Source organism: Suricata suricatta, chromosome 8, assembly GCF_006229205.1.
Source record: "Suricata suricatta isolate VVHF042 chromosome 8, meerkat_22Aug2017_6uvM2_HiC, whole genome shotgun sequence".
NCBI classification, from domain to species: Eukaryota; Metazoa; Chordata; class Mammalia; order Carnivora; family Herpestidae; genus Suricata; species Suricata suricatta.
Genome location: NC_043707.1, coordinates 8,583,656 through 8,610,742, shown reverse-complemented (window position 1 = coordinate 8,610,742; position 27,087 = coordinate 8,583,656). Strand labels below are relative to the sequence as shown.

The 27,087-nt window shown below is 56.0% G+C and overlaps 1 protein-coding gene across 3 annotated transcripts in view; it reads right to left on the bottom strand.

The window, feature by feature from the left end:
• Positions 1–27,087, bottom strand: part of CLEC16A (C-type lectin domain containing 16A) — a 187,364-nt gene that overhangs the window by 20,297 nt on the left and 139,980 nt on the right. For all 3 annotated transcript variants that reach the window (XM_029950046.1, XM_029950045.1, XM_029950047.1), the window contains 2 exons: positions 26,397–26,601; positions 24,584–24,748 (listed from right to left, as the gene is read on the bottom strand). In XM_029950046.1, the coding sequence (XP_029805906.1) occupies positions 24,584–24,748; positions 26,397–26,601 (370 nt within the window). The remainder of the gene's footprint in view (positions 1–24,583; positions 24,749–26,396; positions 26,602–27,087) is intronic.

Sequence of the window (27,087 nt, the reverse complement as noted above, 5' to 3'; positions counted from 1 at the left end):
CTGAGCCCCCTCTGGGCGCCCCCACCATGTCTCCGTGTCTTTCCTTACCCAGGGGGTGTGTGGCTCAGCTCTCTGGAGAAAACAGCACATCACAAAACAAGAGTCCTCCTCCTGTGATGGGTTGTGACTGAAGATCTTAGGAGTTAACAGAGACAAAGATCCAAGTTTGAGGGATGAGAAGATGGGGTTCTTGTTATTTTCATGAGGAGTCTTCGAATCTCGACGCTTACAAGACACGCGTGAATGTGTTCTGTCTCTGCTCCGGTGGAGCCGAAGGAAATCTTCTTGTGAAAGAAGTGCACTGGGACACACTCAAGGGAGGGAGGGGAGGGACAGCCAGCTGTGCGTCCAGACAAGTGGCTTTCCCTGGGTCTCTGCTCCTCGGTCCCCATCACGTCCCGAGGAAGCCCGTGGGTCTGTGCACGCACGTGCGTGCTCCCTCCCCTGCTTAGAGTCCTCTTTCCATTTCCAAAAGGCAAACTGCTTCAACAAAACGCTTGGAAATGATCTCGGCGCTTAAGGGGGCGTGTGTCTTCTTGATGGAAAACCCCGGGGCAGGGGGCTGGCGGGGGCTCGGAGGGGCTTCTCGGACGGGCCCGCTGTGCCCCTCTTTCCCTTTGTGCTTCCCTGCAAACGCTAAGCTAATGCGCTCCACGCTGAAATCACCCTGGCACTTCTGCATTTGTAGTTTTCACTTATTTTTTTTTTAGTATTATTAATATTTCATCATAAAAGTATTGATTTCCTTTAACTAAGAGACTTTAAAGTTTGCTGCATCCTTAAGCATGATTTTATTATGTCTTGGGGCCAAATGTTTTTTCCTCCCCCCCCCCCAAGGAATGCTTTTCCTTTTATATAATGTGTGTCAAGAAGAAAAAAGAAATTGATTCACAGAATTCTGCATTCTAGGCAACTTTGAAGGAAGGTATCTGGAAGGTAGACTGGATAGACATCTCCTAAATGTGCACCCAGGGTCTCACTGTTGAGCCTTTTTGTTAGAGGTAAGGGCCGAAGCACAGCATCTATATTAAAATATGAGCCAGGTTTAAGAGGAGCTGAAATGGGGCCATTATGACAACTCCAGACGTGACCTTGAAGCTTAAAAAATCCCTCGCAGGCGCCCCGGGATCCGTCAGCGCCCCACTTCTCACAGGGTCTTTCCTCCTCCTTCCTTTCAGAAAGCCCACAGAAGACAAGAAGACATACTGCTGGATGGGGTCGCCTAGCAGGCGCTTCTTCTGCCTCCCGCTCTGGGGCACCGGCGTCAGAGCCCGGTTGCCGAGATTGGCAAAGGGCGCCCGGGTTTTAGAGAGCCCGCCCGGGGTGCGGGTGGAGGGCACTGACTGGCAAACCAAACGAAGCGCTCTGAAATGTTTAAATATTGAACATCCTTCTTCTCCTTCCTCCACATTTATTATTAACTTGGACCCACACACCACTGTGTGCGTTGACTTCATTTCTTCCCAAGAATCCATGACCCAGTGGACGGGGCTCGGGCTGGCGAGTGGGGGTGGGGCTGAGATTTGGGTTTTTTTTTTTCTTTCGTACCCTCGCTGGAAATCCTTTACGGTCAGCTTGTTTTTAGAGCCATGAATTCCTGGAAACGTCTCAGCCTTTCAATGACCCCTGGCGCCCGAATGCAGATGATTAGTGCCCCAAATATTGACAGACCGGAGTTTCTTCCCCTTCCCAACAAGAGAGCAGTGTCGGAGCGAGGCAGCACGGGGGGTGCCGTGGCCGCTGGATGAGTGAGGCTGCGCAAACACCAGGCACACAGGCGCTCTGTTACTGGGGACCCTGCAGCTCCGTCAGCTTCACCTAGGGGGACAACAATCCCCGCTGTGCCCATGTCCCAAACACCCGGTTTAAAAGAAACAAACAAAAAATCTGCCTACAGCTCCCGGATGTCCTTTGCTCAGTTGTGAGACACGGGGAGGGAGGCTGGTGGTGACACAAAGCACATCAGACGTCAGCGGTCCGGGCCCGCCGCCAGGAAACTCAGACCCCGGCCCGGCGTGACTCCCCGAGAAGAGGAACTCTAGGGGCTGGAAATACCAACCTAAAGTCTTTCCAGAACACAGGGTAGCATCTTTCCTTGGGAATGAACAAGAGGGGGCTGGGGGGGTTGTCCACACGCCCAGGCAGAGAGGGGCCACCCTCCTCCGCGCCCGCTGGCGGGGTGAGCCGGTTGCATGCATTTGCCATTCCTGGGCTTTTATCTGTTCAAGTGAAATTGTCCCAAATGACCATAGGCCTATGGCTTCCACTTTCTTTTAAAAGACAGTGCTACATTTGAGATCGATGTTTTCCCCTGAAATGCTGGCTAAATTTATCCTTCCCTGCATCCTGCTCTCTGGGCTCCGTGCGAAGCTGGCGAGAAGCGAGGGCCCGGCCTTGCTGAGTGAGGTGTCTCGCCTCCCGGTGCCCGCTCGCAGCTGGGAGCACGGGGGCCCCGAGCCCGGCCGGTCCCTTTGTTCACCACGAACACCGAGCCCCCGCGTCTCCCTAAGGGATCCCCTGCTGGCCACGCTCTGAAGCCCCCGGCTTCCCGAGTTCTCTACCCCAGCTCTCACACCTCACCCCCTCCCTGGCTGGCCCCCGCCCCCCGGAGCGGCTGAGTGCTCGTTATTGGATTGCCTTTCGAAGCAGTGGGAGGACGGAGGCTGCCGTGGGCTTCGCGGGCTGAACTAAACTAAACCGGAGAACTTACTTCTCTCTCCTGGTCTTGCTGGCAAGCTTCCCTGAGTGAAATGTCACTGATTGATTTCATGCCTGATGCCCAGAGAGCCCAGGATTTTTCTGAAATCTTGATTCCCTGTAAGCGGTTGCAAGAGCACATGCCCTAAACGGACACTCTGAGCTACCGACGGCTCCTACTTTGCTGTTAACCTGTGGACTCCCTTTTTGGCAGGAGTAAGAGATAAAATAAAAATGAGGCTGGGAAGAAGGTGCGCACGTGGCCATGCTGGCAGGGCCAGGATGGTGCTGCCCGGGGGCGCCGAGCCGGGGCTGGCATTTCCAGAGCCCCGCTGAGTGCGAGTGTGGGGTGCGGGTGCGGTCAGCTGGACCCCCCACTCCGCTCTCTGGAAAGCAACCTGGCAGGGTGCCGTCGAGATCCTTAAATAGGGGCACCCTCGCTGCCCCTGCAGGATGTCTTACGGGGGAGTAAGTGGGAACAGGGGCGAAGATTTCCGTGCGCGGGTGCTCCCCACAGGCCGAGGCACCGTGCGGGAGAAGCACCGTGAGCGGCAGGATAAAGGGCCAGGCTAAGTCAATTCCGGCCAAACGTCAGACTGCTAAGAGTTGAACTGTGCCTCCCCCAAATTCTCACCCTGAAGCCCCAGGACCTCAGAATGTGACCTGCTTTGGAAGCACGGTTACCTGCAGACACGAGTGGTTGAGACGAGGTCTACAGGGGTGCGCTCCAACCTTGTGGACAGAGGACACCGGGAGCGGCACGGAAGACGAAGGCGCGGATCGCAGGGACGTGTGTCAGAGCCACGGAGCCACAGGACCGCCAGCCAAACGCCAGACGTGGGAGGAGGCAGGCCTGCTCCTTCCCTCCTTCAGACAGAGCCAGCCCTGCAGACACCAGCTTCCAGAACTGCGAGGCGAGGCCTGCCGGTCGTGCAAGCCACTCCTCTGCAGGTCACCAGTGACCGCCGCTGGGAGGAATGAACACTCAGAACACGGACTATGGCGGAGCTGCCCACAATGAAGTTTGGGAAGAGGGACTGTGCAGCATGGGGACACGTGTCTGCCACGCCAGCGGCGGTGTCCCGAACAAAGCCCCACAGCCCCGCAGCTCTGACCCCGGGCTCCACGTGTGCACGGAGGGGCGCTTCCGAGGGTGCCCACTGCACAGCTGCCTGCGGGAGTGAAAAGCTAGAAACGCCCAACGCCCAAAGGCACCCACGCACCCACGCTACGGAATACTGCGCAGACAGGGAAAGGAATGGGCAAAATCTGTAGCCATTAGCATAGAAAGCTTCTTACTCACGTGGTGTCTGAAAACTAAGTTGCAGAAGGATATTCAGGATGAGAATTCTTTTTAGGTTAAAAAAAAAAGTGGGGGGGGGCAGCCCAAACCACAAGACAATTACAGATCCATGACGTCTTATCCTAAACCCTTGAGGCTTAGGATATTTATTTGTTTGTTTGTTTAGTTTTTATTTGAGAGACAGAGAGAGCAAAAGCGTGCATGCTCGTGCATATGATGGCAAGGGGCAGAGAGAGGGAGAGAATCCCAGGTAGGCTGGCTCCGCACTGCCAGCGCAGAGCCCCATGTGGGGCTCGAACCCACGAAGCTGTGAGATCATGACTTGAGCTGAAGCCAAGAGTCGGGGGCTTAGCTGACTGAGCTGCCCAGGCGCCCCAGGCCAGATGTGTTTTAAAATTTAAAATCTTTATGGATTAAAGGGTCACATGGCACGCATACACACACACACACACACACACACACACACACACACTAAGTCACACCCTCATCTGGTCTCAGGCAGCCAAAGTCCCGAATATTGCATTTCTGCAGGAAATAAAAAACACAAATATTCACAACAAACAGCATCTGCAACTCTTATTAATAGTTCAAGGCGGGCTCTGCCACCAAGGGAGTTATGGAAAAGTCTTTTTTTTTTTTTTTTTTCTTCCCAGTGCTGTTTGGGCTTCAGAATTGCAGAGAAGGTTATGGGCACACGGAAGGCTCTGGAAGGAGAGAAGGCAAGCCGTGGGATGTCTGGGGAGGGGTAGGAACAAGGAAGAGTATGTAAAGGGGACTTAAGTCCCATTTGTAATGATTTGATTTTTTAAAAAATTTTTAAATGTTTATTTACTTTTGAGAGAGAAAGAAAGAAACAGAGACAGTGTGAGTGGAAGAGGGGCAGAGAGAGAGAGGCAGACACAGAATCTGAAGCAGGCTCCAGGCTCTGAGCTGTCAGCGCAGCCCGACGCGGGGCTCGAACCCACGGACTGTGAGATCATGACCTGAGCCGAAGGCAGATGCTTAACTGACTGAGCCACCCGGGTGCCCCGATTTGATTTTTTTAAAGGAAGAATCCACCCATGGATTCCTTGGATGGCTACAAATTAGGGAAAAAAGAGAAGACACGAATGGGAAGAGAGTGGAAATATTTACAGCGCGCTTCTCGAGGGGGGGGCTGTTTTTTCTTCTGCAGCTCCCCGGTTCACATTGATAGTCTTCTACATTCGGCGATGAGCGCACAGGAACCGAGCGGGCCTGCGGTGAAGGCAGGACGGCTGGCTGGTGACCGGCCCGTCCCTGCCTGCCATCAGCAGCTCACCCCCAGGGCCCTGGCGACCCCTCAGGGCGGCTCCCGGACTCGCTGCCCCCTCCGCCCCCGGGGGGCTCCTGCTCCGAGGCTCCGCGCGCCTCCCACACCCCGAGATGCGGCCCCTCTGCAGTCACTTTGATTCATGTCTCACTTACTCTCTCTGTCCTTTCTTTTTCTGCCCTCGTTGGCCTTTGATTGCTTCCCGGGAGTTTATCATATTGAACTTTTCTCCCCTTCCAGGAAACCCTATTCTTTTTTTTCCATCCCTTTCACAATTAATAAATAATCATGAGAGCACTGCTTTGGACAGAAGCACATCCTTCCTCCTAAACGGAACTGCGGGACTGCTTCTTCTGGGTTCCTCTGGGCCTGTGAAGGGCATGTCACCTGTCACGGAGAAAGAGCTGCATGCTTTGGGGAGGGGCAGAGGGGGAGGGAGAGGGTGGCCGTGGTGGCCGTGGTGCGTGAGCGGCTCTGGAGCCTCCAAGACTGCTATGCTTCCTGAGCCATTGTTGTGGGGGGGGGGGGGGGGGGGGGCAGGCAGGACGAGGGCTGGCTGGGAGGGGACACTCAGCGCTGGGGTACGGCCAGGGACGCAGAGTCGGGTTCAAATCCCAGCCTGCCGCGGATGGCCTCCGTTTCCCTGCGTGCAGTGCGGAGGAAGCAATCCCCGCCTCACGCGTGGCTGTAGGGACTAAGCGAGAGGCATGCACGCAACCCGCTTAGCACGGGGACTGTGGTGTAGCCACCGCTCACCACACGGGAGCCGGCCCTGCTAGACACTGGCAGCAGCCACAGCTCTGAGCATTTACCTCCGGACAACCGTCACCCGTTTCTGCCACTAGCCGTAATCATCGCCAGGCCTTTGGGATCAGATTTTTAGCAAGTTTTTAAAAAATACTTATTTTTGAGAGAGAGAGAGAGAGACACAGAGTGCAAATGAGGGAGGGGCAGAGAGAGGGGGAGACACCGACTCTGAACGAGGCTCCAGGCTCTGAGCTGTCAGCACAAAACCTGACATGAGGGTCGAGCCCACGAACCTGAGCTGCAGGCGGCCGCTTAATCGACTGAGCCCCCCAGGTGCCCCAAGGGATCATATTTTTAAAAAGTCACTGGAGGGGCATCTGGGGGGCTCAGTTGGTTGAGCGTCCGGCTTTGGCTCAGGTCATGAGCTCATGGTCCGTGGGTTCGAGCCCCGCGTCGGGCTCTGTGCTGACAGCTCGGAGCCTAGAGCCTGTCTTCCGGCTCTGTGTCTCCCTCTCTCTCTGACCCTCCCCTGCTCACACTGTCTCTCTCTGTCTCTCAAAAATAAATAAAAAACATTAAAAAATTAAAAAAAAAAGTCCCTGGAGGAGCTGGACAGAGGGACTGACGTATCATCCACCGGCACCAGGAAGCGACGCCTGGGAACAACGAACAGCTATAGTTCACCTGTTTTCTGTCTCAAAGGCAGAACACAAACTGCCTGCCACTCAAGGTTTTCGACAGATGCGGCGGTTCTAATACCTATTTTCTTTCCCAGAAGTCTTGCTTCTGAGGTCAGACCACAATCAACAGAGATTTCTTGAAAGGTATGAAATACAAACTTATCTCATAATTTACAGGAAAGGAAAGGGAACAAGAGGCTATTTTACCAGTAAGAATGGAGTATTTTCTTCAAAGTCAAAAATAAATGGAAAAAAGGCAATTTTAGGGAAGAAGGAGGGTACCAGGTAAGTGTGGATTGCATCAAAGTTTCCAGATTTTTCCTGTGTTGTGGGCTCCAAATTTTTCCCCCATATCTGGACCACTTTAAGGAAAATGCTGCATAAATTGAATTATTTTATGATCAAAATAGGATGCAAATGAGATAATCTGGTCTTCAGCAAACCATGGCAGCTTTGGGACAATATGACTAGTTTAGAACTATTTTAAAAGAATACAATAGCTTTACCAAGCCATATTTCACACACTGGATAATTTACGCATTTTATTTTATTAATTCTATTTAATTTTTTTAATGTTTATTTCTTTTAGAGAGAGAGCGAGAGCGTGCATGAACAGGAAAAGGAGCAAAGAGAGAGAGGGAGACACAGACGCTTCACTGACTGAGCCACCTAGGTTCCCCAAAATGAAATGTAAACTTTAAAAAAATTTTTTTAAATGTGCATTTATATTTGAGAGAGAGACAGCATGAGCAGGGGAGGGCCAGAGAGAGAGGGGGACACAGAATCCGAAGCAGGCTCCAGGCTCCAAACTGGCAGCACAGAGCTCTGTGCAGGACTCAAACCCATGAGCTGTGAGATCGTGACCTGAACCGAATTCAGACACTTAACCGACGGAGCCACCCAGGTTCCCCAATCTACACATTTTAAAGGTACAACCCGGTGGTTTTTCATCTACTCACAGAATTGGGCCATCACCACTACACCACCCCCTTCTAACTCCTTATGATATTGACTTGTAGCAAGGCGGTTACAAACACATGCATCCCTAGCTCCACTGAATGAACCTTGTAAAGTACCTCCCACTCACACGGAAAGAGACCTGCTGGCAAGGACTGAACACTTTCCTGGGAAACAGGACCAGACTCTCTACCGCTCTTATCTGGCCAGGGCGGAAAGTGACACCAGAGGGGAATTCTGTGCCCAAACTGGTGGCAGGCTATCACCCGGACAGCAGTGTTTTCATTCCCTGGGTTTCTGGGCAGCCTGTGGGCCCAGCCGTCCACAGCCCTCCCGTCTGTGTAGGCTCCTGTCTGGGATGGATTCCTGCCCAGCTCTGCTCCTCCACTTCCACCCAGGTCAACAACCCTTCCTCAGAGACGCTTTCCCAGACACTCTGTCCAGGTTGGGTCCCTGTGTGGCATACTATCCCGGCTCTCGGCTGACTCCTTCAGGGCTGTGACCACGGTTGGCATCTATGGCCTGGGAGCTCCAAAGGAGATTCGTCTGTTTAGCATACCCCTGGGTCCACAGTGAACACACATAAGCACATAAAGGGGGTATTAAAGATTTGTCGGTTCCATCCATCCATCAGTCTCTCTCTCTTCCTCTCTGCACACCCACCCACATATTCCATGCATGCATGCATGCATCCATCCATCCACCAACCCACCCACCCATCCATCCATCCATCCATCCATCCATCCATCCATCCACCCATGCACCCACCCATCCATCCATCCACCAACCCACCCACCCATCCATCCACCTACCCATCCATCCATCCATCCATCCACACACGCACCCACCCATCCATCCATCCACTAACCCACCCACCCATCCATCCACCTACCCATCCATCCATCCATCCACCTATCAGCCAGCTAGCCACTACCCATCCATCCACCCACCCACCCACCTACCCATCCGTCCATCCACCCACCTAACCATCCATCCATGCATCTACTCACCCACCCATCCATCTACCTACCCACCTACCCATCCATGCATGCAGGCATGCATCCAGTACTTCCCAAGCACCATCTGTATGGTACCCCATCCCAGTGAAGCTCCAGGAGCTGGACAATTAGCAGAAAACAATACTGGGCTGGGGCAGGACGTGGAGTGGGGTGGCAGACAATGAAGACATGGAAGATGTTGGGAGGAAATGAGAGTTCTGGAGAACTAAGCAGGGCAGGGGCTCTGGACTGCCAGAAGTAGGGCAGGAGAGGCCCTGAGGCAGAGAGGTCTGGGAAACAACCCTAAGGCAGTGAGGACAGAGCCACGCAGGTACCTGAGGTGACAGTGCTCGGTGCAGGTCCTGGAAAACAGGGCACGTGTGGCCATGTCAAGGCCCCGCCAGGCCCACCTGTGGCCACCCTGGAGTTGGCCAGGGGGACAGTGGAAAGAGGTGAGGCCTTGAGGGTCTGGACTGTGTGGGACCTGGGAGGCCACTGTGAGGAATTTGTCTTTTAGTTCGAGTGAAACGGGAGCCAGTGATGGATTTAAGCAGAAGACACACATGATCTAACTTGTACCTTGAAAGGATCTTTCTAGCTATGGTGCTGAGGACAGACTACAGAGGACAGACTAGGGGCTGGGAGGAGGCAGAGATTTTGAAGGCCAAGGTCAGGAGTCAGCAAACAACATCTTGCAGGCCAAATCCCAAATCTGGCAATGGGCCTGTTTCCTAAGTGAAGTTTAACTGGATGAGGCCACCCCTGCTCATTTACATATGTGGCCAGCAAAGCCTAAAATACTGACTGCCTGGCCCTTTAAGAAAAGTGAGCTAAGGCCAGCCTGGGAGATGGGTTCAGTGGTGGGAGGGCCTGGGTCCTGACCACAGTTCCCAGGTTCACACAGGCTGGGTGAGCTCTGGCCCTGGAGGGGATGAGCGCGGCTCTCCCCCTGCTCTCTGTGAGAGCTTGTTTTCAGCGGCTGCTTCTTTCCAGAGAAGTACAGGTCATCAGATCCCATGGGCAGCCCAGCCCGGGCTGATCCCGTGAATGACTGGTCTTCCTGCTCCCAGGGCTCTGGGTGTCCCGGGCAGTTCAGAGGGCAGCCTTGGGCACCAGCGCCCTCCCTCCCCAACGTGAAGCCCACCAGCAGCCCCCGTGGCCGCTCTGATGGAGACCGAGATGGAGGTCATTCCCACGTGGCCTCATCTCCTGCCCCACACCTGCGGGCCCACCTGTATACCCTGGTTTTCACAGCCCACGGCCTTCTGTCTGCCCAGGACGCCCCACGTTTAACCTGGCCTGTCCGTCAAGTCAAGACCTCCTTCCAGAACCCTCCTTGCCTTCCAACTCTGGCTGGGCTGGGGGCCCGGGGGGGCTCCCACACCCTCACTTCGAGGATCAGACTACGTAGCCATCGTGCGTTAGGCGTCTTCTTCCCTAGGACGCCACGGACTCCCGGAAGGCAGACTCCCCAGTTCTTGGCAGAACGTGATCGGGGTCCTGGAGGTGTGATGAGCACCGGCCTCTCATGAAACTGGGCCCAGGGCACCGGATCCATCTGTTCCCAAACTCTGAATGCACCGGCACCTCACACCCGCTAAGGAGCAGCTGCTCTGATGGTGGGGAGGGCCAGTCTGAGTGCCACCCCAGCTCTCCAGGCTGCCAATCCATCCCTGCACTAGTCGCCGCAGCTGGTCACGGGGGTGCAGCAGATGGACGGAGAAGGGACCTCGGTCGCGCTGGGCCCCCTGCTGCACAGGCCAATGGGTAAGAGCGTGAAGATGTGCGGACTGAAGAAATACGATGAGGCCACGGCATTTCACCCAAGTGGTCACCCAGACTCTGTGGAAAAGCTACCTGTGAGAAAGTCGGTGAGACCGCTGCGTCGCTAATGGCGTTCTCAAGACCAGACGGCTTTCAGAACGAGTCAGCGAGCTTCACAAGACACCAGTGACCCTCTCCTCGCTTTTACGGGGCTGCACTGTGGACACCGCAGCTTTTCAAATGCTCTCAAGGAGATTCTAGAAATATACAGCCAGGGCTGGGACCCCATGCTTCTCCCCCCAGGGGGCCACGAGGGCAGGTCCCATGGGCCTCTCTGCTGACTCCCTGCCCACCCAGCCGGCCATCTCACAGAAGCCGTGGAGGCAGGGGGGCCGTCAAGGGACAGGTGCCCCTGCCCGCAGGAGCCACGGGCTGACCCAGAGGCCCTGCCAAGCTGGGCAGGCCCCACTGCCTCTGGCAGCAGCACAATGAGGCCACTCGCCCACCTGAGGCCGGAGGGACGCCCCCGACCTCACACAGTGCACTCGGCCTCTCTGCTCCTTCGGGAAGGCACTGCTGGGCCCTGCTAGTGATGGGGTCCCGACCAAGGCTCAGGGATGCGCTTACACCATGGCGGACAAAGCGGGGTCAGGAGCCAGTCGACCGAGAGGTTTGCTGAAAAAAGGCTGAGTGCCAGACACAGGACACACTTGCAAAGTGTGGTTTTGGGCTTCTAGCTGTTTGTGAATTAGAGGCCGGTGACTTAGAATTATCCGACGGCCGTGCTGATTATGGGATCCTGATCCTTCCGGCAGGCCTCTAAGCCCCATCAGTGATGACACAGGATAGGGAGTAAAAGTAAAAATAAGGACATGGAAGAGAGGGAGCCTGGCAGGGGCAGGGGCTGGGGTCAGGCGGAGGCAGGATGGACGCCGGAGCTGCTGACCCGCTGTGCAGCCCCAGGCTTAGGAATGGTAGCTTTTAAGCTGCTCGAGGCTGTGGGTGTCCCGAGGGGGCCCGCCTGCTGACCCAGTGGGGACCGAAGTCGGTGCGGGGTGTTTTCTGTATCTGCTCTCTGCTAGGGTGGAGTGAAGAGGTCAGAGAGGGGACAACGAGCAGGCCGTGCCTCCACGAGGCCCCGGGCACTGTTTCAGGACAACGCAAGGCTGCTCTGAGAGCTGCTGGACGTTTTCCTTGGGCATCAGGCTGGAAATCCGTTTCTTTCTTTCTTTTTTTATCCTTTAAGAATTTTTCCAGAATGCCTAAGCCGTTATAAATGTCAACTATTTGAGAACGTTCTCCAGGATACGAAGGGAAAGGGCGGGAGGCTCCTTCCATCAGCACGGACTCTTCCTGCTGGAGGACTGACCCGAGGATTCAGGAGGAGCCAACAAAGGACCTTCGAGTCAACTTAGCGAGAAAGGAAAGAACACCGACCAGGAGCTAACCTTTTTCTCAGGAAGCAGGTAGAAGTGTTACAGAGAACAGACCTTTGAAACCAGGCTCAGTCTCTCGGGGACTGGGGAGGGCGCTTCTGCATTGGGGTCTTGCTTGTCCCTGGCGGCAAAAGGGGGATCAGTGACCTGACAGGTTGTGCACGTTTCTCTCCTTATTTTATGTAAAGCGACTAGTCTAGTGCTTGGCAAGCATTCGAGAAACGGGACTTTCATCCTGGAGCCTTAAAAAAAAGTCCGTGAGGCTACAAGTATGCCACACAGGGCATGCACCTGAACTTCTACCAAACTTGCAAGTATTTTCAGAGGAGGCACTGCAGATCATAGCCCAAAATGAGTATTTCACACAGCCAAAGCGCCTACTGCCTGAATCATGGGATTTTGGGGACCTGAGTTCACAGCAGGCAGCCCTGGAGACGAAGGAAGAGGATTCATCAGCCCTGCCTGGATGGGCTTCGGGGTGTCTTCTGTGACTCTGGGGCTTAAGGAGCGGGCTGCTGAAGTGTGAAGAGGCGTCACAGACAGCTGCTCGGGCCACACTGGGAGAATACTGGCTTTTGGCCCTCTGGGAATCTGAGCCGTTGGACAAACACTACTCTGTACATGTTTCTGGAGAAAAGCACATGTGTATGAAATGCCCTGGCCGGCCAGCTGCAAATAAAGGAAGCTGTATTGAGTTACAGGACGCTGGTTAGAGACAGGGTAGAATGGAAGAAAGTCCTCAGCTCAGCGGAGAAGCCAGGAGGTCAGGGGAAGACCTACGGGGGGTGGGGGGGGTCCCATCATGCCAAGCGGTGGGCCGGGGAGCCCTGGGGGCCCCCCCCGCTGGCTCCTGGGAACCTTTCCACTCCTCACAGCTCCTGAAGGCCTCCTGGGCAGGACGCTAAGCACAAGCAGTGAGGATTTTGCTGGGGCAGAAGCGGGGATCACCGAGACGCCCTCGCTGGCTACATGCATGGAGAGGGTTCAGAGAGAAAGGGAGAGTCCCTGACGTTTCGCCCTAAGCTAGCCCGGGGTCTCCCCCTCCCTCCACCCACATACTTCTTTGGTCACCAAGTCCTGTTAGGGCCACAGTCCTAGATATTTCTGGCCTTGCTTCACGGCTACTTACTCCAGGGAAATCCTTGCGCAAGGGTGTGCAGAGACGCGCATTCTTTGTCAAGGACACCAGACTGACCACAACCTAAACACCCATCAGTGGGGGCCTGGCTAAATAAACAGTGGTTTGCCCGCACGATGGATTGCTCTGCAGAAATAAAAACCAAAGCGGGCTCTCTTATGAACCAGCAGGGAAGAAAAGTCCAAGACACAGCGTCGAGTGAAAGGAGCTCACAGTTCATTTAGGTGAAGAAATGAAAAGGCAACGCAGGAGGCCGGCACCAGCACAGGACGTAAATACACAGAGAGACAGAGAGACAGAAGGATGTGCACCAGGCCGAGGAAACAAGTGGGCTGCGGAGAGACTGTTTCCCACCCCTCCCAAGGGCAGAGTACCACCTATGGCGTGGGGGCGGGGGGGGGGGTCACTGGAAGGGCCCAGAGCACCTCAGGTCTCTCTTCTGCCCACCCCCTTCTCTGCCTTTCCTGACTCCAGCAGAGCAGAACCCAAGTCCCCTGCCTCCTCACTCCTCGGCCTTGGCACCTCCAAGGGCTTCCTACGGCTTCCAGGGTAAAATTCCAAACTCCCAGCAGGCCGAAGGCCCTCAGTCGCCCCGACCCCAGTGGGCTCTCTAGCCTGTCTCCCCCTCACTGCCCTACCCCTGCCCAGCTCCCTCTTTGCTCTGCACAACCTGTCTGTATGTCCGCCTCCCCTGTCCAGTCCTCTCCATGTGCTTGGCATGGCATTTATTTGACTCTTAAGAGACCTCAGCGAACACTTGCTAAGTGCATCCTCCCTCTCGTGACCCTCTTGTATCGGTTGTGTAATTTCCTTGGTATTTTTAAAGTTCCTTTAAAGAACACCAAGTCTCAGTCAGTTAAGTGTCTTACTCTTGGTTTCGGCTCGGGTCATGAGTTTGAGCCCCGAGTTGGGCTCCGCGCCAAAAGTTCAGAGCCTGCTTGGGAATCTCTCTCCCTCTCTCTCTGCCCCTCCCCTGCTCAGCACGCTCTCCCTCTCTCTCAAGATAAACTCATAAAAAATTTTAAGTTAAGGGGCGCCTGGATGGCTCAGTCGGTTAAGCGTCCGGCTTCGGCTCAGGTCATGATCTCACGGTTTGTGGGTTTGAGCCCCACATCAGGCGCTGTGCTGACAGCTAGCTCAGAGCTTGGAGCCTGCTTCTGATTCTGTATCTCCCTCTCTCTCTGACTCTCCCCTGCTCACACTGTCTCTCTCTGTCTCTCAAAAATAAATAAAAAACATTAAAAAAATTTTTTTAAGTTAAAAGAAGGGGGCACCTGAGTGGCTCAGTCAATTGAGTGTCTGACTTTGGCTCAGGTCATGAACGCACAGTCCAGGGGTTTGAGCCCCGTGTTGGGCTCTGTGCTGACAGCTCAGAGCCTGGAGCCTGCTTCAGATTCTGTCTCCTTCTCTCCCTGCACTCATGCTCCCTCCAAAATAAATAAACATTAACATTTTTTTTCAAAAAAAAAAAAAAAGCCAGATCTTTCTTCATCTGTCCCCCTTTCCCTTCTCTCCCTGGCGGTCCCCTACCTGAAGGCTGTAAAGGAACGGGCAGAGAGGAAAGGGACATGTGCAGGACCAGATGACTCCCTCCTCCCCATGAATACTCAGCACTATGACTGTCCCATGCCTGTCTTCTGTTCTGGGTCCTCACACTCTGAGGAGGGTCCCCGTGCATCAACAACTCTCTTTCTAGCCGTCTGCACACTCAGGGATGCCACTTAGCTGTCACCACATGCCCTTGGGTCCCAAGGCAGACACTGTGACTGGTTCTTGGGAAGTGGTAGAGTGGTTCTCAAACCCAGTTCCAGGGGGACCCGGGGGTTCCCTAGGCTAGTCAGAGGCATTTTAAGGCAAACATCAAGTCAGGCTGGTATTTTTCCAATTCGCAGATAAAATCAAGGGCCGGGGTCTTCTCCATTTCTGGGTTTTACCCCACACATGAGCCTTTGATCCTTGTCATTTGCTATCACTTGTCTGCTAAAGAGAACTTGCCGGTGGTAAAACAAATGACTCAGAGGCAAAAGATAAACATCCAGAGAAGCAAGAGGCCCATAAAGTTTCTTCACGTGATGTTATGGACTCTTCTTTGGACGCGGGCACCTGCACTCACAGAACATAGTTCTGTTGCCTACTGGTTTCCGTGCTCCCGGAATGGGATACAGCAAATGCTCTAGACTCCCAAAGCACAGCTGATTCCCAGGCATTTGGCCCTGTATAGTCTTCAGGACCGAAGGCACAGGGTCACGGCGCGGGCTCATGGCACAGGGTCACGGCGCGGGCTCATGGTGTGGGTTTACGGCACAGGGTCACGGTGCGGGCTCACGGCATGGGCTCATGGCAGAGGGTCACGGCGCGGGCTCACGGTGTGGGTTTACGGCACAGGGTCACGGCACGGGCTCATGGCACAGGGTCACGGCGCGGGCTCACGGCATGGGCTCATGGCAGAGGGTCACGGCGCGGGCTCACGGCGTGGGTTTACGGCACAGGGTCACGGCGTGGGCTCACGGCGCAGGCCAGGGGCTCACCCTCCCGTGCTCAGGTTTCGGGGTCCACAGAGTTACCAACGGCAGCCCCTCCGGGGGCAGTTGTGAGGATCAGCGAGAACTAGGTGACGGCCGTCAGTACCGCGGTGGGGGAGTGGGCGTTTGCGGGGCTGGGGTGCGGGGCACACATCTCTGCTCTTCCCAGGCCCTGGCTCTGCTGTCGGAGCTTTGGGGCCTTGGGCATGTCCAGAACCAGGATCCTCTTGGCCCTTCGGCAGGAGGCAAACTGTGCCTCCATGTTTTATCAGCACCTGATGAGAAGCCTAAGGGAGCAAATCTGCACAACTGTGGGGTGCCGTTGTGAGGGGCCGTGCAGGGAGCTGCTGGGCAATTAATGGTGCAAACTGATGTAATACGTAGAAAGGGAACCTATGATTTGGGGTCTCAAGGGTCAACCCTGACTAATAACAATGACAATAAAAAAACTGAGCGCCTGCCCTTCACTGCCCCCTGCACACGCATGAGGCATCATTCTGGGCACTTATGTGAATTAACTCCTTTCGTGCTCACAACCGCCTAAAGAGGTGGGTCACATTGTCATCCCCGCCTCCCCTCCTTTTTCACTGTGGTAAAACACACATACCACAAAATGTACCATCTGAACTACGTGAAGCATACAGTTCAGTGCAGGGAGAACTCGCCGGCCCCAGGCCACGCAATGAGGAGAAGGCGGAGCCTGAACCACGCCCACAGGCTCTCTGCTCCAGAGCCGGGCTAAGCCACCTTCTGCTGACTGTCACCTGGGCAAACGCTGCTGCTGAGACCAGAAACCCGTGACGGACAAACGGAAAGAACGACAGGCAGGCACACTGGGTGCGTTTCATGGACACCTCAGCGGGGAGAGGTGTAGTGCATCCTGTCTCTTCTTGGTCCTTTTCCACCTTTTCCAACCGCCTTGCACTAAATGCTTGGCATATCCTAGGAAGTTTGACAAAACAAAGAACTGGCAGGGGCTGGATCCTCTGGGCGGGTACAGGCGTAGGCCGGCGTGCACATTGGCACGCGGCTGGGCCACTGGCTCTGACACATGCCTGCCCGTTCCCTGCCGTCAGTGAGGCTGCCCCTCGGGGGCCCGGCAGGACCTACACAAGTCGTAGGGCAGAGGGAAGCCGGGGCTGGGTCTCTTCCCACGGCCTCCTGCCTGGGCAGCCTGCTCTGTGACGGGCGGCAGGCTGCACAAGCCTCCCGGGCACACAGCCGCTCTGACAGTTGGAGGTGGGTAATGACCCTGAAAAGTGAGGCAACACTCAGTTCTTTGGAACTCTTTCCTCCTGTGTCCACCCCCGGAGAGGCACCTCCAGGGCCTGGAGGCCGGCTCTGCCTGCTGGGCCACGTTTTGCAAGAGGGCTCCTCTGACACCGAGTGCCAGTGCCTGTCCCGGGAAAGCACATCTGGGGGCACGTTCCAGGTGAGGGGGGCCCTGGACACTGTGCTCACACTCCCTCGTCGAGGCTGCTCCGGGGGCTCCTGGCGGAGAGAGCCGGGAGCCTCAGACTCAGCTTGGGGACGGTGTCTGAGCGGGACCTGATCCCCACACCTCTGGCCCAACTGCGCAAGGCTGCCCTCCCAGAGAGCTTTGAGGAGAGCTTGAATCCTGCTTCTGCACAGGCGACAATTAAAAAAAATTTTTTTTAATGTTTATTTAATTTTGAGAGAGAGCGACAGAGCAGGAGTGGGGGAGGAGCAGAGAGAGAGAGACACACACAAAATCGGGGCGCCAGGCTCTGAGCTGTCAGCACAGAGCCCGATGTGGGGCTCAAACCCATGAACTGCGAGATCATGACCCGAGCCGATGTCGGATGCTTAATGAGCTGAGCCACCCAGGTGCCCCCACAGGCAACATTTTTAAGTCTTGATTCTGCCTTTTGCTCTTGATGGACTGGGAAAAATCTAGACCCTGGTCTCTACATGGCCCCAGAGCTCTACTCAGTTTGGAAGTGGTGGCTGCAAGGAGCGGGGGAGGGGGGTATTTTTCCAGAGGGCTGCTTTGCAGGTTTACCCCTGATGCAAGACGGGGCTTGGGGTGTGTGGGCATGGTGTTTAGGAGGCGGGCACGGGGAACACTCAGTCTAGGCCAGGGCCGCCCGTAGCTCCCTAACGGGGTCTGTCTCACCGACCTCTGACTATCAGGGACAGGTGGCAGAGCCATCAGAGGAAGCTGCTTGGCATGTCCGATGCCAGGCTGGAGGCAAGTGGGATTTAGAAGCAGGCAGTGGAGGTAGGGCTCTCAGCCTGCCCTGCGTGAGCCCTGCAGCCTTGATTGAAGACTTGGACCAAGTGCAAGGGCAAGCCACACCAGCTCCCAGCACTGTCCGGAGCACAGAGTTAATACGTACAGAGCGCTGGGCACAGTTAATTCTTCTGGGCAAACTCCATCCCATGCTCCCAGAAACAGATGATGCTTTCTGTTCCAAACACCCAAAGCAGGTGCCCAGGCGGCTCATTTGGTTAAGCGTCCAATGCTTGGTATTGGCTCAGGTCATGTCCCGGTTTGCGGGTTTGAGTCTGGCGTCGAGCTCGGCAACTGGCAGCGTGGCACCTGCTTGGGATTCTGTCTCCCTCTCTGGCTGCCCCTCCCTCACTCACACGCTCTCTTAAACTTAAAAACACCCAGAGCTGGAGCCCATAACCTGGTTTTGCCTGACACTAGTGAGGCTTCAGGGGGCTGTGGGTGGGTCTCTACTTCTAAAAGCAGAAAAGGAGGGGCACCTGGGTGGCTCAGTCCGTTAAGCATCCGACTTCAGCCCAGGTCATGATCTCACAGTTCGTGGGTTCAAGCCCTGCATCTGGCTCTGCGCTGACAGCTCAGAGCCTGGGGCCTGCTTCGGATTCTGTGTCTCCCTCTCTCTCTCTATTCCTCCCCTACTCATGCTCTGTCTCAATCTCAAAAAGAAAAAAACATTTTAAAAAACTAAAAAAAAAAAATAAAAGCAGAAAAGGAGACGTCAGTTCAGAGGCATCCACTCTGGGTCAGGAACGAAGAGGCACAGCGGTGGGGGCTCAGGGTCTGACCCAGGCAGACCTGAGTTCCTGGACTCACTGGGGTGAGGGGCACCAGCTGTGACCTTGAGCATGCTGTTTCTCATGTGCAGGAAAGGAAAATGGTCAAACCTCACTTCTGAGGGTTGTTGCACAGATCAGATGAGAATGCTACATGAAGGGCTTATTAGAAGCTCAATATAGTTTGCTTAAAAAAAAAAGGTGTCAGGGTCAGAGAGAAGTGTCTGGAAGTCACTGACCCAGGGGCTCGGGAGGGATTAGCAGGCGGCTGCGGAGACTAGAGGAAAGGGCCGGGAGGCTCTCCTTCCTGGGTGACTCCAGAAAGGGCACTGCTCTTGCCTTGGGGAGCTGGGAGGAGGGAACTGGCTCCAGTTTTCTAATCGGAAACAAGAAAATAACAGGCCTAAAAAAGCTGGTTTCTGGGAAACACTGTCACGAGATGACATTAGCACCTAGTACGTTCTCCCGGGAGAGGAGGCAGGACTGAGGTCTATGAATTAAACATTGATTTTTTTTTTTTTTGGCTGTCAGTCCGAGGCACCGCGGTCAGGGCGGCTGGCTCAGCCTGCGCTGTGATCTCCACGCTCTCCCTCGGCTGCTCAGCCGCCAGGGGCTGGCCCGGCCCGGCGCGGCCTTTCCTCGGAACTATTAAGTGTTCTGGGTCAGCGACTGACAGGGCCGGTCTGTTTGCCTTTCATAAAGATAACACTGCGGAAAGTGCAGCACTCCCCGTGCCCGGGGACTTCAGTGTTTGCCCAGAGACAGATGGTGGCCTGAGCCCGGGAGGGACGCCGAGTCGGGACGAGATGAGAGGAAGGCTGAGCTTAGAGTTCAGCCCTGGCGGGATGCAGTCTGACCCTCCGGGCGGCGTCCTGAGCCGCTGCTGCCGCCCGGGTGCTGGTGCCAGGGCCGGGAGCAGGACGGCCCCGCCCCTGCCGCGGTTCACAGTCAGCCGGGAAGATAAGCCACTGAACAAGCCATCCATCAACCTGTGTCCTCGCCCGCGTCCGACAGTCAGCGGGCACCTGCTTGCTACGCATCGGCGGTGGAGGGCAAGACGAAGGGGCCCCCGGAGCCTTCCAAGCGAGCGCGGGGCAGGTGACACGGCCGGGAACACAGATGGGTCAACTCCAGCTGGTGGGACAGGCTCAGAGGGCCATGGGAAAGCGTTCTGTTCCGACGTTCTGCACTGCACACACGTGCCGGGAGGTGGAAACCAGCCACACGGCCGCCGACGGTGCGCGAAGGGACGCACACAGTGTGGTCCGTCCACACGCTCTAACACGCGGGGAGGGTCCTCCGCGTGAACACCACGCTCAGGGAAAGAGGGCGACACACCGTATGATGTGTGAGGACGTCCAGAATGGAGCAGCCCAGAGAGACAGGAAGCAGAGTGGGGGTGGCCAGGGGCTCGGGAGGGGCAGACGGTGCGTGCGTGCCCAGAACGGCCGTGGCTTTGCGGGGTGATCAAAGTGCTGTGGAGCCAGCAGATGTGGTGTGACACAAGACCACAAATGTACTAAATGCCACTAAATCCTAGGCTTTCTTTTATGTTATCTGGATGTCACCTCAATTATAGAAAACCAGCTGCCCCACAGAGAGGGCCTGGGGTTAGCGGGAATTGGGGCCCTCAGGGGAGGCCCCTGAGCAGGTATCTGATCAGAGCCCCGAGTCCTGGGAAGGAACCAGCCATGCAGGGGGTCAGCCAGAGGAGAGAGGCCCTGAATGGGACCCACCTGGCCCTTGGGAGGGGCAGGCAGAAAGCCTAGGACCGCTGACATTCGGGGTTGTGTTATCTACAGGGGGAGCCGAGGTGGGAGGTGAGAGAGGAGCCAAGAGTGGGAAGGGGCAGGGGCCAGCTGTGCAGGACAACGGCCAAGGCCGGGGGCGGGGGGCTAGAGACTCTGGAAGGTTTGAAGTAGGGTGGAGAAGAGTGAAAGAGACATTCCATCTCTGTCCCCAGAGCTGAAAGGCCGCTGGGGAGTCGCTGGTAATTCATAAGGTGGGAAGGGGTCACTTTCTGTGGTCCCGTCACTCAGCCCCCATCCGTGAAGGCCAGGGGGGGATCGACCCGCCTAAGGGCTCACATCCCAGAGCCCGCTGGGCTGTGGAGACCTTTGGTCTGGATAAGAACTGGGAACAGGCGAACACCTGTGAGCAGCCTCCAGGCCAGGAGCTGGGCATGGGGGCCACTGCCGCCCTCGTAGGCCAGAGTGCTGGCCCTGTGACTGGAGGCCGCTGCCCCCCACCCCCCACTCAGGGGCACTGCCAGGAACAGCTTCCGCTCCAGGGGCAGGGATCCACTTGTGGTGTTTGTGGGGAGGTGCCCTTGTGGACCCCCTGCCCCCACCCTGGCAGGCTCAGTCGATATCTCGGTGGGCTGGTGGGACAAGGCCTTGAGGGCACTAACGGGGGACAGCTGCCCCTTGAAGGCAGACTCTAGGTCTGGTCATGCCTGCCCACTGGGACAAAGTGTATGCCAACGCCTCGGGCAGGCGGGCACCCGCGCCTCTGCCCTCGCACAGCTGAGCAGAGGTGAACCTGCCGCAGGGGTGAGGACCAGGGACATGAAGCCAGCCAATAACCTGGACTTGTGACTTCTCTCCGAGCCCAGCAGGAAAAACAGAAACACACCACAGTGGCTAGTCACCTGAGAGCCCGGATTTACACTCTGCTCAAGGATCTCTTCCAAGGCAATGGAGGGGGTGTTTCCATTAAATATAGTCCTTTACAACTGTAAGGGGGAGACAGCTCTGTGACGGTCACCTGGCCGGCAGACAGAATGGGACATGGGGCAGGACAGAGCCAGCCCAGCAGGCAGTTGCCCAGAGGCAGGCGGCCAGAACTATTTTCTCCACTGTGGATGACACCCACCTGGGGTTTGCCACCATGTGGCCTACGGCAAGGGACACGGGCAAGGCCATCTCCAGAAGGGAGGACAGAAGGTGGGGGGACAGAGGTGCACTCCTGGGCCAGGGGCAGCCGTGCAGAGCAGCAGAGGCCCTGCTTCGGCGCCCCCCTCCGGCCCCGCTCCTTGGCTTCTGAAAACCTCCAAGGTGACGGTGATCAAGTTCAGCTGACGTGCCCCCTCCCGCAGTCTACCACGTGGGTGCACAGCTCCTTCACTCTGGTGACAGAAAGCAAGCAGAAGAACACTTCCGATCTTCTGGGGCCTCGGTTCCCCTGTGTCCCTTCCCTAGTCTGAGGGCCACAGACCAGAGCACCCAAGGTCTACATCAACTACAGCTCTTCGGGATCCTTTATATATTTTTTAAGGGTATAAAGGGGGACCGGAGGCCCAAACTCTGAAAAGCAGCAGGGGCTGGGGCAGCCGGGGGGAGGGGGGAGGAGCTGGGTGGCTGCGTCTGAGAGGCCAGCTGGGGCCCGTCTCCTGACAACCACACAAGCCCAGAGTGAGAGATCTGGATTTTGTTCCAAGTGCAGTGGGAAGCCACGAGAGGGTTGTAGGGAGGGGCGTGATATGACCTGATTCATGTTCTAGAAAGATCCCTCTGGCCGAAGGGGAGCGATGAGGGTGGGTGCCCGGGAACACCAAGGATACTGCTCCATGATCTGGGGACAGGGCCAGTGGCAGGGACAAGGAGGTGTCTTCTGGAAACACAGCTGGCTGGAGGGGATGGGACGGGGAAGGGGAGGTCCAAGGATGGTTCCAGATGCTGGGCGGCTGCGGGGCGGGCTACTGAGACAGCAGGTGGTGAGGGGGGCAGGGTGGGGAGAGCCCCTCCCTCTCTCTGAGTCACGCTGAGGCTCAGGGATTTCACTCGCTCGTTAGGGCACATCTCCAACCCAGGCCAGGGCAGGGGAGGCAGCAAGGACTCTCTACCCAAGGGCCCAGAGCGGTTGCCCGCGGGGACACATCTGCGAGTGTCCCCAGTCCCCACTCCACGCCGCGTGGCACTTCCGGGAGGCCGTCAGCGGGGAGACACGGGCGGGGGCGGATGGCCAGCTTCGGCAGCTACCTCTGACCCCCCACAGTCCCATCTGGCTCTACATTGAACACCCTGACCCCAGGGCGCTCCCACCGGGCAGGCCCAGGCCACAGGAGACAGGCCCATACCCCCCACACTGGATGACCTCACTCCTCCCTGCGAGCCCAGGCAGGGTGGGAGCACTTGGTAATAAGTCACTATAAAGCATTCTGCAAACAGAGAGACGATTATGCAGATGCTGAAGAATGTGACGTCTGGCCCCATTTATTTATTTACACTTTGCCTTGTCCAAAGGCCCAGGGTTTTCTCTTTAACCCCTTCGTTGCCAAGAGGAAAGCCAGATGACCCTAAAGAAATGACTTCTTAATAGGATGTAGCAACTGTATCTCAATTTAAAAACATTACAAGGCAGTGCTTATAGAAATGTTATGATAAATTCCAAGTCTGTGGGAAGGGAGGAAGGAAGGAAAATGGTTTCGTACCCAGATAATCTGCGTTTCACCTAGACTCCAGGCCACCATTTATGTTTACTGAGCAACCATCTCTGCAGAACATGCCGCAGCCGGAACAAGTTTTGACAAAGCAGCCTCCAGACCCTGGAACGCACAGCGTCATGTGACAAGTAGCTGACCACAAAGGCAGTGTCGTCATCGGTCTTAGAGACGAAGACTGGTTCTGAGGGTGAAGATGGGCACAGGCAGCGGGCGGCAGCGTGAACCGGCACGTGCGTCCAGGGCGCGTGCTGGGACTTACGTACGTGAAGGCGAAAAGCCTCCCTTCGAGCCGGCAGATCCACTGCCGCGAGTGTGGCCCACAGACCCTCTAGATCTGCACACTTGCCCCAAGGCACCCCAAGGACGTTCAATGGCACTGGAAATGACCCAAATGCACCGGCACGAAACATTATGAAAGACACTTCGGGTCCAGTCGTCTGCTAAAGGACCAGACAAGAGTTACTTGTGCTGATGAGTACTTGGCACGAAGTTCATCAATATTCGTGGACGTGTCACACCAAATTACACGTGAGAAAAGCCAAGGTGCAGAATCCCATAGGTGGTACATCCCCGCGTGTAAAACCAGACAAGAAAAAACCATGTATGGCATAGAAACAAACATTTCTGGAAGGACGGACAAGAAACCGTTAACAGTGATCACTGCTGGGGCAAAGCTGACTTATTTCTCATTTTATCACGTCCTGTTTGCGTTTTAAAACACTGTATACATACAGCATAAATATTTCTAGAAGGAATTCATGAAATCAAAGAATGAATAGAGGACCCATCATGGAGTGGAGGGAAAATAAGGACCCGGATTTTGGACGGGTCCCCATCGCGGCATTCTGCGATCAGTAACTGCCTTTGAAAACCTTCCTCGACATTTCAGGGCAAGTTCCGAGCCCTGCCCGCTGGCAGGAACCGCCAGGCCAACGTTAGGAAGCTCTGTGATCAAGAGCGAGTTTCTCTTTCGAGGACTGGGCTGCACACGTGGATTTATTTAAGGTGGACACATCGGAACAGAGAGGGGCGAGGCCCCCAGCCCTTCTGGGGAAGCAAGCGGCCGCTGAACTTTCTTTTCCTGTGTCTCTTTTCTGGGGAGATGAGCTCCAGAGAAAGTGGGAGGGGGTGCTCCCTGCGCCCAGACGGGAGGCCCCGGCACAGCCCTCTCCGCGCTCCCGTTTCTCCGGGGTTGGAACAGGAACTGTGCCCACGGCCTCTCTGGCCATCCCACACCGAGAAGGAAGCCGCTCCCCCACAACCTCATTACTAACAATCTGAGTATTTCCAAGAAATTTCCAAGAAACCTCTTAGTCTTAATTCTGAGAAGTCCTTCCAGAGCCTCGGAGAATCTCTGGAACACCCAAGCCCGGGCGGCAGAACACCGACCAGAAAGCCAAGATTTATTTCTAGGGCTTGTGTTTCATCTTGAGCTCTACTTGGACGAATTCTAAGAAGGGGGTGCCGCGAGCCGACGGGCCTCCGAGGCGGGAAGGGAGGCTCGCTCACACGGGCTCAGCAGGGGAGGCCCTGGCACCCCCCGGGCGGGGCCGCGAGGCGGTGCAGGGCCGGGGCGGCTTACCTGGAACCTTGTCCACCGACGCGAACACGGAGCGCTGCACGGTGGGGTCGCTGCTGCCCCGGCGGCACTGGTCATAGAAGCGGAAAGGCAGGTGCTGGGTGCAAGAGGAGCCAAGTCTAAACCCCAGGACGTCGGTCGTCGGCTGGATCGGGAGGTCCAGGAGGGCTGCGTTCAAACAACACCGGGGTTCATGCCCGTCGCAGGGGCCGGGGTTGTGGAGGACGGGGCTGTGGGCAGGGTGGGTGGTAGCCGGCGCGGCAGGGGCCCCTGCCAGGCACGCCACACGGGGCAGCGCCAAGCAGGAGGCCGGCGGCCTTGAGCTCGGGAGACTGGCAGGGCACCGAGGTCCCGCGAGAGCTCAGGACACACCGGTGGCGCCTAGCGAGGGAGTCAGAAGTGGATGCTGGATGGTCTCCCCCTCGGATTTCCAGCTTCCGCATGCCAGAGACCCTGAGTGGGGCTGAGCCGCGGGTACAATTTTAGACCCCAAAGCAAAGGGGGGCAGTTCTGCCCTGAGAGTTCAGATACGTACTTGTGCAGGGGGCACACGTGTGTGATTATGAGTGTACTTACCTGCCACACTGCTATCTTCCCCCCCCCCAACAAACCCCACGGCAGAGCGGTGTGGAGGGGCTTTCAAAAATCAATTTAAGGCACAGCCACTTCGTGGCATAATTCTCAATTTTCAAATGAAATATTTAGCCTTCGTGCCAGCGGTGAGAAATTGCTTTACGTTAAAAACAACAACAACCACCACCTTCTGAAAATAAATCTTGAGAGGAAGGACTGAGTGATTTAAGTCAGTTTGCACGTTACAAAATGCTTCTGTAATGATTTTATAGGCCAGGTTCCAGCTAAGTGAGAAATAAAACGAGGGACGCAGGCCTGTGTGAGTCAGTGGGGCACGCGCGGAAAATAACCCGCTCTATGGTGTCCAGAAACCTGGCCCGCCGAGGGTTTATTTTTAGGTGATCCCTTTAGAAAGCACCCTCCTCCTCCCTGAGTGGGCTGGAACATGTCCCAGCGACCACACCAGGACGACCATCGGTACTTGAACTGAAAGGCGTTGGTGTCTGGGGAGAAAGACTATTTATAATTTTGGGAGTTGAGAGAATGCCTCCTCCCCCGGGGGAATGCCGGCCGGCCGTCGGCCCTGATGAATGGAATGCCCTCCTTACAGAGCCTCTATTTCTAAGAAAGCTCGGGCCTCCCTGCTCCACACGGCATGGGGCCTCCTCCCAAGTTCACCACGGTTCCTGTGAAATGCACAGCGACTTCTGAATCTAGTGCTGGGTCATTGTGGCCTCCCCTCGCCGAGCAGCGCTGCCCCTCAGGAGAGCTGGAGGGAGGGGGCAAGGGATGAGCTTTAAGGAGGAAGTGCCGCACTGGGGTTCTGCCAACTAGCTGCGTGCGTGACTCTGGGCAAGTCACAGAGCCTCGGTTACTCTTCTGTAAAATGGACGGAACAGACTCTACTGATCTTAAGGGTTAAGGATCTAAGGTCGTAGAGGAATGTCCAAGCATTTAGTACATGCAAGCTAGAAGGTTCCTGTGTGCAGGCGTGTAAACAGCCATCCTGCACTGATGCCTGTCTGTTTGGGGCCTCTTGCTGGGCTGGGGAGGCGTCTCCTCCTTCTCGCTGCAGCCCTGGAAACTCTCTAGAAAAATCACACACCTGGGGACGGGAGAGTCTGAGCAGATCCTCTGTTCTCTCCCCACAGCGTAAGTAACTCCTAAGCCGCAAGCATCCTCCCCCAGAGGTCGGAGCGAGGGCCCAGGGCTCTGAGGACACCCACCAGGGCCGGACACTCACCGGCTATCCTCTGCATCTTCATGCGCCGCGCCTGGATGCGGCCCTTGGCCAGGCGCTGCTTGGCGATGATGCAGCGGATGTGGTCCGAGAAGACGAAGGCGGCCTGGAGGATGGGGAAGGGCTTGGAGTGGGGGCTGGACGCGGGCTTGTGGATGGTGATGCTCAGGGCGCGGCTGTCGTCCTCCACACCGGTCACCTGCATGTCCTGTGGGGAAGGGGCAAAAGCAAGGGTGTCTGTTAGGTTCAGGGGGAGGGTGGTGGCTCAGAAGCTGCAGGATCTGCGTCTCATCAAGAAAGAGGGTCCTAGGGGCGCCTGGGTGGCTCAGTCGGGTGAGCGTCCGACTTTGGCTCAGGTCATGATCTCACAGTTCATGGGTTCAAGCCCACGTCAGGCTCTGTGCTGACAGCCCAGAGCCTGGAGCCTGTCTTCGGATCCTGTGTCTCCCTCTCTCTCCGACCCTCCCCTGCTCGCACTATCTCTGTCTCTCAAAAATAAATAAAATAAAAAAAAAAAAGAAAGAGGTTCCTGGTGGCTGGCTCAGTCAGAGGAGCATGTGACTCTTGGTCTTGGGATTGTGAGTTCAAGCCCCATGGTGGGTGTGTAGAGGTTACTTAAATAAATAAATAGAGTTGGTTTTTTTCAATATTTATTTTTGAGAGAGCACAACTGGGTGAGGGAGACAAATATACA